Source organism: Helianthus annuus, chromosome 7 (assembly GCF_002127325.2).
Source record: "Helianthus annuus cultivar XRQ/B chromosome 7, HanXRQr2.0-SUNRISE, whole genome shotgun sequence".
Taxonomy (NCBI): Eukaryota; Viridiplantae; Streptophyta; class Magnoliopsida; order Asterales; family Asteraceae; genus Helianthus; species Helianthus annuus.
The window spans coordinates 138,734,506-138,745,456 of record NC_035439.2 but is presented as its reverse complement, the minus strand read 5'-3'; the positions used below and the strand labels follow the sequence as shown (position 1 = coordinate 138,745,456).

The 10,951-nt window shown below is 34.7% G+C and overlaps 2 protein-coding genes across 4 annotated transcripts; both read left to right on the top strand.

The window, feature by feature from the left end:
• Window positions 1-454: 454 nt before the first annotated feature.
• Window positions 455-2,322, top strand: LOC118480469. Of its 2 annotated transcripts, XR_004862853.1 has the most exons (3): window positions 455-654; window positions 999-1,068; window positions 1,703-2,322. XR_004862853.1 is itself a non-coding variant. In XM_035975339.1 (2 exons), the coding sequence occupies exons 1-2, from the start codon at window positions 474-476 to the stop codon at window positions 1,720-1,722; spliced, it is 615 nt and encodes a 204-aa protein (XP_035831232.1). In that variant the 5' UTR covers window positions 455-473; the 3' UTR covers window positions 1,723-2,322. The 2 variants fall into 2 exon arrangements, 1 of the variants encoding a protein (XP_035831232.1); XM_035975339.1 differs by having other exon boundaries at window positions 455-1,068.
• A 1,962-nt stretch (window positions 2,323-4,284) lies between these two features.
• Window positions 4,285-10,390, top strand: LOC110868759 (agamous-like MADS-box protein MADS2). Of its 2 annotated transcripts, none has more exons than XM_022118013.2 (8): window positions 4,285-5,359; window positions 7,869-7,947; window positions 8,034-8,098; window positions 8,199-8,298; window positions 8,376-8,417; window positions 8,984-9,025; window positions 9,130-9,293; window positions 10,111-10,390. In XM_022118013.2, the coding sequence occupies exons 1-8, from the start codon at window positions 5,175-5,177 to the stop codon at window positions 10,193-10,195; spliced, it is 762 nt and encodes a 253-aa protein (XP_021973705.1). In that variant the 5' UTR covers window positions 4,285-5,174; the 3' UTR covers window positions 10,196-10,390. The 2 variants fall into 2 exon arrangements, with proteins under 2 accessions (XP_021973705.1, XP_021973704.1); XM_022118012.2 differs by having other exon boundaries at window positions 9,127-9,293.
• The last annotated feature ends 561 nt before the right edge of the window (window positions 10,391-10,951 follow it).

Below are 10,951 nucleotides of genomic sequence, written 5' to 3'. Positions count from 1 at the left end.
ATGATCTGTATAAAAAGATAAACTGTATAGCTCAAAATGGTAGTACTGTTGCTGAGTATTATAACAGGTTGACAACAATGTGGAAGCAGTTTGATGCAATGCTTCAATTGCCTTCATGTTCTTGTCAAGCTGCTAAGGATTATAATGATTTCTCTGCTCTTATAAAGTTAATGCAGTTTCTCATGGGGCTGGATGATGTGTATCAGCCTGTGAGAACCAATATTTTGACAAGAGAATCATTTCCATCTGTGAAAGTTGCTTTCTCTATTGTTTCTAGAGAAGAGTCACATAGACTCTCTAGTGGTGGGTCTAAGAGTCAAAGTGTTTCTTATGTTGCTAGATCTAGTCAACCTAATCAAAGTTCATCTAGGAGAAATTTTAGGGGTTCTAACTCTGTGTTGAAATGTACTCATTGTAATATGTTGGGTCATACTGTTGATCGATGTTTTGAGATAATTGGATATCCTCCTGGTATGAAAAAGAGATCTGTAGGTCAGTCAGGTAGGAACAATGTGAATAGCAGGTCAAACCAGTCTGCTGCTCCTTCTAGTTCTGTTGCATCTGCTCTTCCTTTTACTTCTGAGCAGATTACTAAGTTGATGAGTTTAATTGGTGAAAAGTCAGAAGGAGAGCAGCAAAAGTCTAACATGGCAGGTGAGTCTAGTTATGTGAATAACTTTGTTAGTTGTTCTAGTTTTGTTAATTTTGAACATGGTTATAGATGGGTTGTTGATTCGGGGGCAAATCAACATATGGTAAATACTGATAAGGATATGATTAACTGTGTTGATGTTTCTGAATGTGGTTTAAAAGTTGGTCATCCAAATGGAACTAGTGTAAATGTCATAAAGATTGGTGAATTGAAACTGATTAATAATGTTGTTTTAAAAGATGTTTTCTTTGTTCCTGGTTATAGTGTCAATCTGCTGTCAGTGCATAAGTTAGCAAAAGACAATAATATTGCTGTATTGTTTAATGAAAGTAATTGTATGTTACAGGATTTGAAATCAAAGAAAGTCCTGGTGATTGGTAACCAGGAAAATGGGCTGTATTATGTGGGTAGACATGGTAATAGTGTAAATTTGTGTTATAATAGTGTTGATAAATCTAATGTGTGGCACAGTAGGTTAGGCCACCCTTCTGATCAGGTTCTGGCTGTGTTAAAAGATAAGCTTGAAATTAAAACTGTTGAGCATGATCCATGTGAAATTTGTCATAAGTCAAAGCAAGTTAGAGTACCATTTCCGTTGAGTGATCATAAGTCTAAGGGCATTGGTGATTTAGTGCACTTAGACTTATGGGGTCCTTATAGGGTTACTAGTTATGAAGGATACAAGTATTTTTTAACTGTTGTTGATGACTATACTAGATCTGTTTGGTGTTATCTTCTTAGAAATAAAATGGAGGTTTTCGAAAATTTAAAAGATTTTTATGAGCTTATCTTAACTCAGTTTAAAACTAAAGTGAAAGTGTTTCGTAGTGATAATGGAACTGAATTTGTGAATAATCAGATGAACTTTTTTATGAAACAAAAAGGTATTTTGCATCAAACCTCCTGTTCATATACACCACAGCAGAATGGTGTAGTTGAACGTAAACATAGACATCTTTTAAACATAGCCAGGGCATTGATGTTTCAGGGTGGGCTACCACTGAGGTTTTGGAGTGATTGTGTTCTAACTGCTGTGTATTTGATTAACAGGCTTCCTTCGTCTGTGTTAGGAGGTAAGAGTCCATATGAGTTGATGTTTGGTTTTGAACCCTCCTTGTCTCATTTGAGGTCTTTTGGGTGTTTATGCTTCAGTACTGTGTTAAATGAATCTGATAAGTTTGCTTATCATGCTGATAAGTGTGTTTTAATTGGATATTCAAATGTGAAAAAAGGGTATAAGTTGTGGAGTTTAGATGAGAAAAAGGTATATTTTTCTAGGGATGTAAAATTTTATGAACATGTTTTTCCTTTCAAGTCTAAACTCCTTGATATTGATATGGGTAACATTGATGTAGACAAAAGTTTAAATCATGTAAATTTTTTTGACCGTTATGAAGCATTTTCAACTGAAATTCCTCAAACTCCCAATGATGAAGAGGGTGCAAATAGGTCTCATGACATAGTTAGTGAGGCTCAGCAGCCGATTCCCTCTACTTCTGCCACTCCTGGACCTGTTGATTTAGGTCATAATATAGAGTCTAGTGTAGATAGTAGTGATAGAGAGGAGTCAGGCGTGGCAGAGGACACGGCTGTGTCAAATGATGAGATCAACCCATCTGAGGGAACTGGTGGTAGTATTAGAAGGTCTTCTAGGCCTACTTCTGTTCCGAAACGTTATCAAGACTATGTGTTAAATAATAGTGTTAGATATGACATTAATAGAGTGGTCAATTATGCATGCTTGTCTGGTGATTCTGTTTCTTTTATTAGTGGGTTAAATAAAACTATAGAACCTAGTACATATAGAGAAGCAGTTAATGATCCCAAGTGGGTTGAAGCAATGAATCTAGAAATGGAAGCATTGCTTCGAAATAACACTTGGGAGGTGGTTGAATTACCTGCTAACAGAAAGCCTATAGGGTGCAAATGGATCTTTAAAGTAAAATACAAGGCAAATGGTGAGATAGAGCGATATAAGGCTAGGCTGGTTGCTAAAGGGTACAACCAGCGGGAAGGTTTGGATTTTGGGGAAACATTTTCACCAGTTGTGAAAATGGTTACTGTTAGGTGTATATTAAGTCTTGTTGTTCAAAATGGGTGGAGTTTATATCAATTAGATGTAAACAACGCCTTCTTGTATGGTTCTATAACTGAAAATGTGTACATGACACTTCCTGAGGGGTATTATACTAAAGGTGATAATAAAGTGTGTAAATTAATAAAGTCTTTGTATGGTTTAAAGCAGGCTCCCAGAAAGTGGAACGAAAAATTAACTGATGTGTTGATTAGTGTTGGGTTTGTGCAGAGTCAGTGTGATCATTCTTTGTATGTCATGAACAAAGGTTCTGTGTTTGTTGCTTTATTAGTATATGTAGATGATATTGTTGTTACGGGCAACAATATTGATGAAATTAATAGAATAAAAGGTCTGCTTAGCAACAGTTTTCAAATTAAAGACCTGGGTGTGTTAAAGTATTTTTTAGGTTTAGAAGTTATATATGATAAAGCTGGGTTGTGTCTAAACCAGAGAAAATACTGTTTGGACTTGTTGGCTGAATTTGGGTATCTTGGGTGTAAGCCGGTTAACACCCCGATTGAGCCAAGTCATGTTGTGCATAACAAACTCAGTAGTGAAAAAGAGGAAGTTGTTGACATTACTAATTATCAAAAATTAATTGGTAAGTTGATCTACTTGTCCTTAACACGTCCTGACATTTGTTATGCAGTTCAGTTTTTAAGTCAGTATATGCATAAGCCTTTAGTGGGTCATCTTAAAATTGCTTTGAGATTATTAAGATATCTCAAGTCATGTCCAGGTAAAGGGTTGTTGTTTAAAAAGGGAAACAATCTTGAGGTATCTTGTTATGCTGATTCAGATTGGGGTAAGTGTTTGCAGACTAGAAAGTCTGTGTCTGGTTACTGTGTCTTTCTTGGTAGTAATTTGGTCTCTTGGAAGAGTAAAAAACAGAGCACTGTGTCTAGATCATCAGGAGAGGCTGAGTACAGAGCTATGTGCTCAGCCACCTGTGAACTTATTTGGATTGTGAATGTTTTAAAAGAACTGAATGTTAACTGTAAAGTGCCCTTGAATTTATACTGTGATAGTAGTGCTGCCATTTCAATTGGAGCTAACCCTGTCTTTCATGAAAGAACAAAGCACTTTGAGTTGGATTTGTTTTTTCTTCGAGAGAAAATTGCTTCTGGTTTTATTCGAACTGTGAAAATTGACTCAGATAGTCAATTGGCTGATGTGTTTACAAAAGGCCTAAGTGGAGGTCAACATGATGTTTTTTGTGAAAGGCTTAGTCTTATAAATCTGTTTAAAGCTGTAGAATGAAGGGGGGATGTTAAAATAACATGTTATGTTATTTGTTTCATTCTGGGCTTTATATCAGTCTAGACTTTATTTTATTTATTGGGCTCTTATTTGAGCTTATGTGATAGATGGGCTTTGGGCCGGTTATATCTGATCTGTTATGTTTGTTACAAGTTGGTTTGCAAGTGGTTAAAATATCTCAGGGTGCTTGTTGTAACAATAAGGACTGCAGCTGACAAAATGCAATAGTTGAAGACCTGGGTGTAACATGCTGTGTTCGAGAATATAAAAAGCCTTGATCAGTTGGAGAGTTCTAGATCTCTTTCATTGTTTGTTTTTCACTTTCACTGTAAAGTTAGGGTTTGTTGAAGTTTCATCGTTGGATCTTTGAATCTCTCATCTGTTAGAGAGATTCCTGTATATTGTTGGTATAGGTGATCATCAGTGGATGATCATCACCTCTGGTTGTATCGTTCCTTTTGTATTGATCTTACAGTTGTAAGATCTAGGGTTTTTTGGGGGGAACTTTTTTGGTTTGGGTTAATAAGATTTTTGGTCACGTTTTGTCGCTATTTCTTTGTGTGTGATTGTTATTTTCTGGTTCATCAACTTCCATACCATTGTTTTAACAAATCCCACCAAACCCATCTCCACTTGTGTGTTTTTATCTATCTTTTTTCCTAAATCTTGCTTGAATTTTCAAGAAATATAGTTTCTTGTTATAAAGTTTGGATTTTTTTCATCTGGGTATCAAGATTTTGGACCAAATTTCACATCTTTATGTTCAAACATGAATCTTGAACCCTAAAAACCACAAATCCCACCAAACCCATCTCCACTTGTGTGTTTTTATCTATCTTTTTTCCTAAATCTTGCTTGAATTTTCAAGAAATATAAGTTCTTGTTATAAAGTTTGTTTGTTTTTTTTTTTTTTTTTCATCTGGGTGTCAAGAATTTGGACCAAATTTCACATCTTTATGTTCAAACATAAATCTTGAACCCTAAAAACCACAAAATGCCACTAAACCCATCTCCACTTCTGTGTTTTTTTTTCTATCTTTTTTCCTAAATCTTGCTTGAATTTTCAAGAAATATAAGTTCTTGTTATAAAGTTTGTTTTTTTTCTTCTGGGTGTCAAGATTTTGGGTCAGATAAAGACAAAGGATCAAGAAAAGCCTAAATAGAGAGGAAAGAGGGTAGAAAATTATGGGTAGAGGAAGAGTGGAGTTGAAGAGGATAGAGAACAAGATAAATAGGCAGGTGACTTTTGCTAAAAGAAGAAATGGGCTGTTGAAGAAAGCTTATGAACTCTCTGTTCTTTGTGATGCTGAAGTTGCTCTCATCATCTTCTCTAACCGTGGCAAACTCTATGAGTTTTGTAGCACTTCCAAGTACTTTACTTTCTCTCTCTAAACCCCCCCCCCCCTCCCCCTCTCTATATATATGTGTGTGTGTGTTGGTGTTTTCTTTATTTTTTGTAGATTTGAGAATATGGGTTATCTTTAGTTTGATGATAGGTTAAACTATGTGTTTGTGTTTGAGCTAAAAGTTATGGTCATATAGGTTAAATTTAGCCTTTTGATCTGGCAGTTTATGATCCAGATCTTCTATTGTCAGCACAAAGTTAAGAAATTTGCAACACAAATGTGTGAAGAAAGTGGATCCAAGAAGAAATGTTTTACTTTTGGTCTAATACAGTCAAAGTCTATTTGATCCAACAGTAATTAGGTTAAACTAGTCTTTAGTTGCATGAATCTTGATAATATGAACAAAACCCTTCTTGGGTTTCTTGAAAGTTGTGTCCTTTTAAAGATTTTGTTTGAAAAACTGCAAGTTTTTGAACTTTTGATCGAGTCTTTAAGATTCAGACACGAAGAAATGGGGCCCTAGTTCTAACTTCTTAAACTAATGATTTCAAAAGTTAATTGATTTGGCTCATGTTTCAAAGATGCAGTCATGATTATACCCTGAATTTGTACGGTAACTAGCTCTCATTTGGATTTGAGATCTTGTTAACCACTATGCAAATTTCACCAAACATGATATTAATAAAACAGTGCTTGTTACATATGGGGCATTACCATTACAATTGTGACGGATAAAACAGTTGTAGGCCCGTCGCGAATAGAGGATCTTCATTGCTACTAGCTTGGTTTTTGAAAAGCACGCGTTACATGATATGGTCTGAACAAATCTGATCATTGATCGAGCAATGAGTTTGAGTATATGTACTAGATCATCAATTGGATAAATTTGACTAGAAATGATAGATGATATGTTATATTTTAGTGTTTAAAAGTTAATAAGTTAAAATATTATCTATATATAATTTGTTAGTATTTTCTAATAACGTACGCATTAACACGTGTTGTGCATGCTTCACGTATTGCGCATCACGCATCGGATTTTAGGATCAAATTGCATTGGATCGCCACATGCTTTTAAAACCAAGGCTACTAGCATGCTATCCTGTCTCTTGCAAGTTTATAAACTTCAAGCATGTAGAAATTTTTAATATATTGGGTTTTAGAAAAAAATTATAAGAATAGGTTTAGACTCCTTATCAAAGTGACCATCAAAAACCATTTTCCCATGTGGTTTGTACAATGGCATGAAAATAATAAGTTTTACATTTATAAGTGCATAATAGTTCAAATAGCTTATTATTTTGAACAAGATTGTTTATCATGGTTTTATTTTCTTAAGTCTAAAACCTAACATTATATTGCATTGAGTTTTTTTTTTTTTTTTTTTTTTTTTTCGTTGGTGATTGTTTCTTTGATGAAAGTCTATTTTCTAGTAACGTAAGCTGTTACAAATCTCGAAAGATTCTGGTATTTCATGTAGCTAAAATAGATTTAGAAAAAATGAATTAAAAGTATTTATTGTTATGCTTTCTTTGTATCTATTTTCATGTTTTTTTTCCCTAGTGTGTTGACTTAATAAAACCCATTTTTTTATTTTTATTTTAAACAAATATTAAAAGGAAACTAGGAGAGTTGTGAATCAATATCATATCATATTAATCTAACAAAATTTCTGTCCTACCTATTTTTATAAAACTTAATAAAATAAAGGATTATTGGATTTTATCACCCCAACTATTGGGTATTGGCCGCTGCCACTCCCAACTATCACTTTGACGCCCGTCACTCCAACTTAATACTTAGTGTGTTCTGTCACTTTGTCGTTAACTGATCACTAACTTTTAATCTTGTTACTATATTTTTTGAGGGTATCATAGGGATCTTATGACACCCCCAAAAGTATAGTAACATGATCAAAAGTTAGTGATCAGTTAACAACATGGTGATAGAACACACTAAGTGTTAAGTTGGGGGGTGCGGGCGTCAAAGTGATAGTTGAGGGGTGGCAGCGCCCAATAGCCAATATTTAGGGGTGATAAAATCCAATAACCCTAAAATAAATTAACAACCGATTATTTAAAACTCAAACGTAGCAATCTTTAAGATCTAAATGAAAAAAAAAAAAAAAGAATGTGGAGATGCAAGAAAGTGAATGGAGAAAAATGGGTTGAAGTTAACCCAATAGATTAAAATGGTAACATTTTAAACTATTTGGACTATAATGGCAACGTTTCAAACCTTTGGACTAAACTAGCAAAATGACCCAAACCACAGGAACTAAAATGACATTTAACTCTTTTATTTATTTCTAGCTATTATTATAAGAGCAATGAACTTAAATTCCACAACTTGCTAAAAGAGAGAATTCTAGGCTCAATGAGTACAAGTCATTAGTCATGGGAATCAAGCAAGATTTCTTGTAATTAAGAACTTAATTATCTTGGGTCTTGTGTTTGTGCTTATATCCATCTACATCAAATAACTAACTTTGTTATCAACAAACTTTAACTGAACATGAGAAAACTTATCTCAGCATGCTCAAGATGCTTGAAAGATACCATAACTGCACTTATGGATCAATGGAAATCGACAAATCAACCATCAACGCCGAGGTAGCTTCTAGTTTCGTCATAGTTTAATTTCAACTATCAAAGTTTCCTCAACCGTTATCAAAGGTTTAAATATTTTCTCTATTCAGCAAAACAGCTACAAGGAGTACATGAAACTAAAAGCGAAATACGAGTCTCTACAACAGTACCAAAGGCAAGTTTCACAGGCGCGTGCGCCTTCTAAAATTTCTTGACGTAAAAGCACTCTAACAAGAGTTAATTAATTCAATTCAATTTGCACCTATATATAACAGGCAAATTTTCGGGGAGGATCTTGGCCCGTTAAGTCTTAAGGAACTTGAGCAACTAGAGCGACAACTAGACTCTACTTTGAGGCAAATTCGGTCCATAAGGGTAAAACATTATGTGAATATATTATCTTTTCTATATTTAGTAAGATCAAGGGCTCTTGTTGATTTCTTTAAGTGCAGACACAATCAATGTTGGATAGGCTTTCTGAACTTCAAAATAAGGTAGATTTTAACCTCTCATTGAATGTACATACCTAAGTAGCACTGGAACGGGTACGGGATCGGGGTACGGGGACGACACGGGAACGAGGAACGGCAAAACTCAAAATTCCAAAATACGGGTACGGCAATAAAAAATATAAAAAAAAATAAAAATACATTAAACAAATTCCAAAAATACTACATTTTCCAAAGGTAATTAATTATCAATAATTAAATCATTTTCAAATTCTGGTTCATCTAGTGAGAGATCGGCAATTGATAGAGAATTAGAGATGATGAGACTTGAGAGTTTAGAGATTAAAGAAGCCGAATATGATAGGTCTATTTATTTAATGGTCAGTTATGGAATTTGAAAGGGTCAAAACCCTAAAAATAGGTTGGATATTTCTACCAGATATGTTCCCGACGTTGGAAACGTTTAGGAAACGTCCCCGACGAGTACCCATGATGTTTCCGTCCCCGACAAGTACCCGAGACGGGTACGGCCACATAAATGGAGTCCCCGTGCTCCATAGGTACATACTTTTGGAAGACTCATAGCATCTGATCATTGTTGAAAATAACAGGAAAAGATGTGGATTGAAGCTAACAAAGATTTGCAGAATAAGGTTATAACATTAATATCGCGCATTTGATGAGAACTAAATTGCATAGAATCTTAGAGATTACTCATTTGATGCGTTATTCAATCGGATATCTCTTGTTTTAGCAGCTGGAAGAAATTTATGCAGAAAATCAAGCAGGACCATCATGGACAGCTGCACTTGAACATGGATGTTCATATGAACAACAACATCATCATCATCATCATAACCATCATCCTCAATCTCAGGGTTTTTTCCAGCCTTTGGATTGCAACCCCAATTTGCAAATCGGGTAAACTTGTAGATAGGGTTGTTCACAAACTGAGCTTGTGTCGACTCTAGCTTGGATCAAATTCCAAACTGAGCAGAAATTTTGAGCTCGAGTTTGGCTTGATTTGTCTTGGTTTTAAAATCAAAATTTATTATACAACTTTTAAGTTAAATAACTCAATTTATCATTCAATAGTTAGAAAAACATATGCAAAATAAATTCAACCGAATACGTAATATAAGTTCATAAGCTAACTGGACAATTCAACTTGCAGATAGGGGTGTGAATTTCTGATACGAATCTAACATGAAATTTGTGGGTTTGGATTTAGTCTAAATGGGCTGGGGTCAATTTCACGTTGAACCCACGAACCTGTTTAGCCAAACAGGTCGAGTTTATGTCGAACCTGGCGGGTTGACCCATTTAATCCATATATATTATATTTTAATTTTTTAAATGTGTTTTTATGTCTAAGCTAAATTGGTTGTGTATTTTATGCGATAACTATATAATAAAAAATATACATTTGTATTCTTTGTTGTAAAATTTTATTATGAAAGTATTAAAATGCGTAAAATTATAAATTAAAAATATTCGTTTTAAACGTGTCATTTTCGGGTAAACCCACAAATTTTGATGTCGTGCTCAGGTTCATGTGTATGACATGATTTTCGTGTTCGGGTTGTGTTCGGATTCATCTAAAATCATCGGGTTCAGGTCGGGTTGGACCCGCCAACCAACGAACACAACAAGTTTAGCATGCCTACTTGTAGATAATCTAATTTTCTTGTCCTATGTAATCAAGAACTAAACTGATTTTGATTGACTTAATTTACAGGTATAACACAGTTGTTTCAAGCCAGTTAACAGCTACAACAAATGGGCAGAATTTGAGTGGATTAGTGCCTGGATGGATGCTTTGACTTTGGCATGGTCAACCCTCTCTATTTTTGGTGATATAAGTCTACAATATTATGAATTTAAATAAGCTTTTTTTTTTCGTCTGGATTTGGGGATTTATTTAAAAGGCTTGTAAGAATCTAGCATTGTTATAAACTCTACACATCAATCTATCTATTAAGGTCAATCTCATGGAGATGGTGCATGGATGATGATCATAGTGTTTTGTTCTTAAAGTTTGACTTTTTCAATATCTAAAGTCCTTGTATTTTGGCCTCTTGTTGAGAAGCATGGAAGAAGAATAAAACATGAAAAACTTCATGTGTGACATATCAAGATATAGACATAGAGCTCGAAAGGAGTCAAGTCGCCACTCTTTTAAATTAAACGAACATAGCTAGCTCGAGCTTGATACAAGTCCAGGCTTGTCTCAGTTTATTTACATCCTTAAGATACCCTGGATTAGCACATTTCTACGTCAGCATAAAATGCATAGGGAATCTCACTAGTTATTACTATTATGCAAGAACGTTAGTGTACAAGGTTATGAAAATTAAACTTAATTAACATGTTTTAATAATCACTAGTAATATTTTTTTAAGGAAAGGCTAGGGGTGGCTAGTATATCGAGTAAGATTAAGGAGGGGAGATTGAGATGGTTTGGGCATGTGAAGAGGAGGCCATTGACGGCAACGGTTAGAGTAGTAGACACCCTTTGTGTGGAGGGTAGGAGGAGTAGAGGAAGGCTCAAACTGACTTGGGAGGAGCGGATTAGGCAA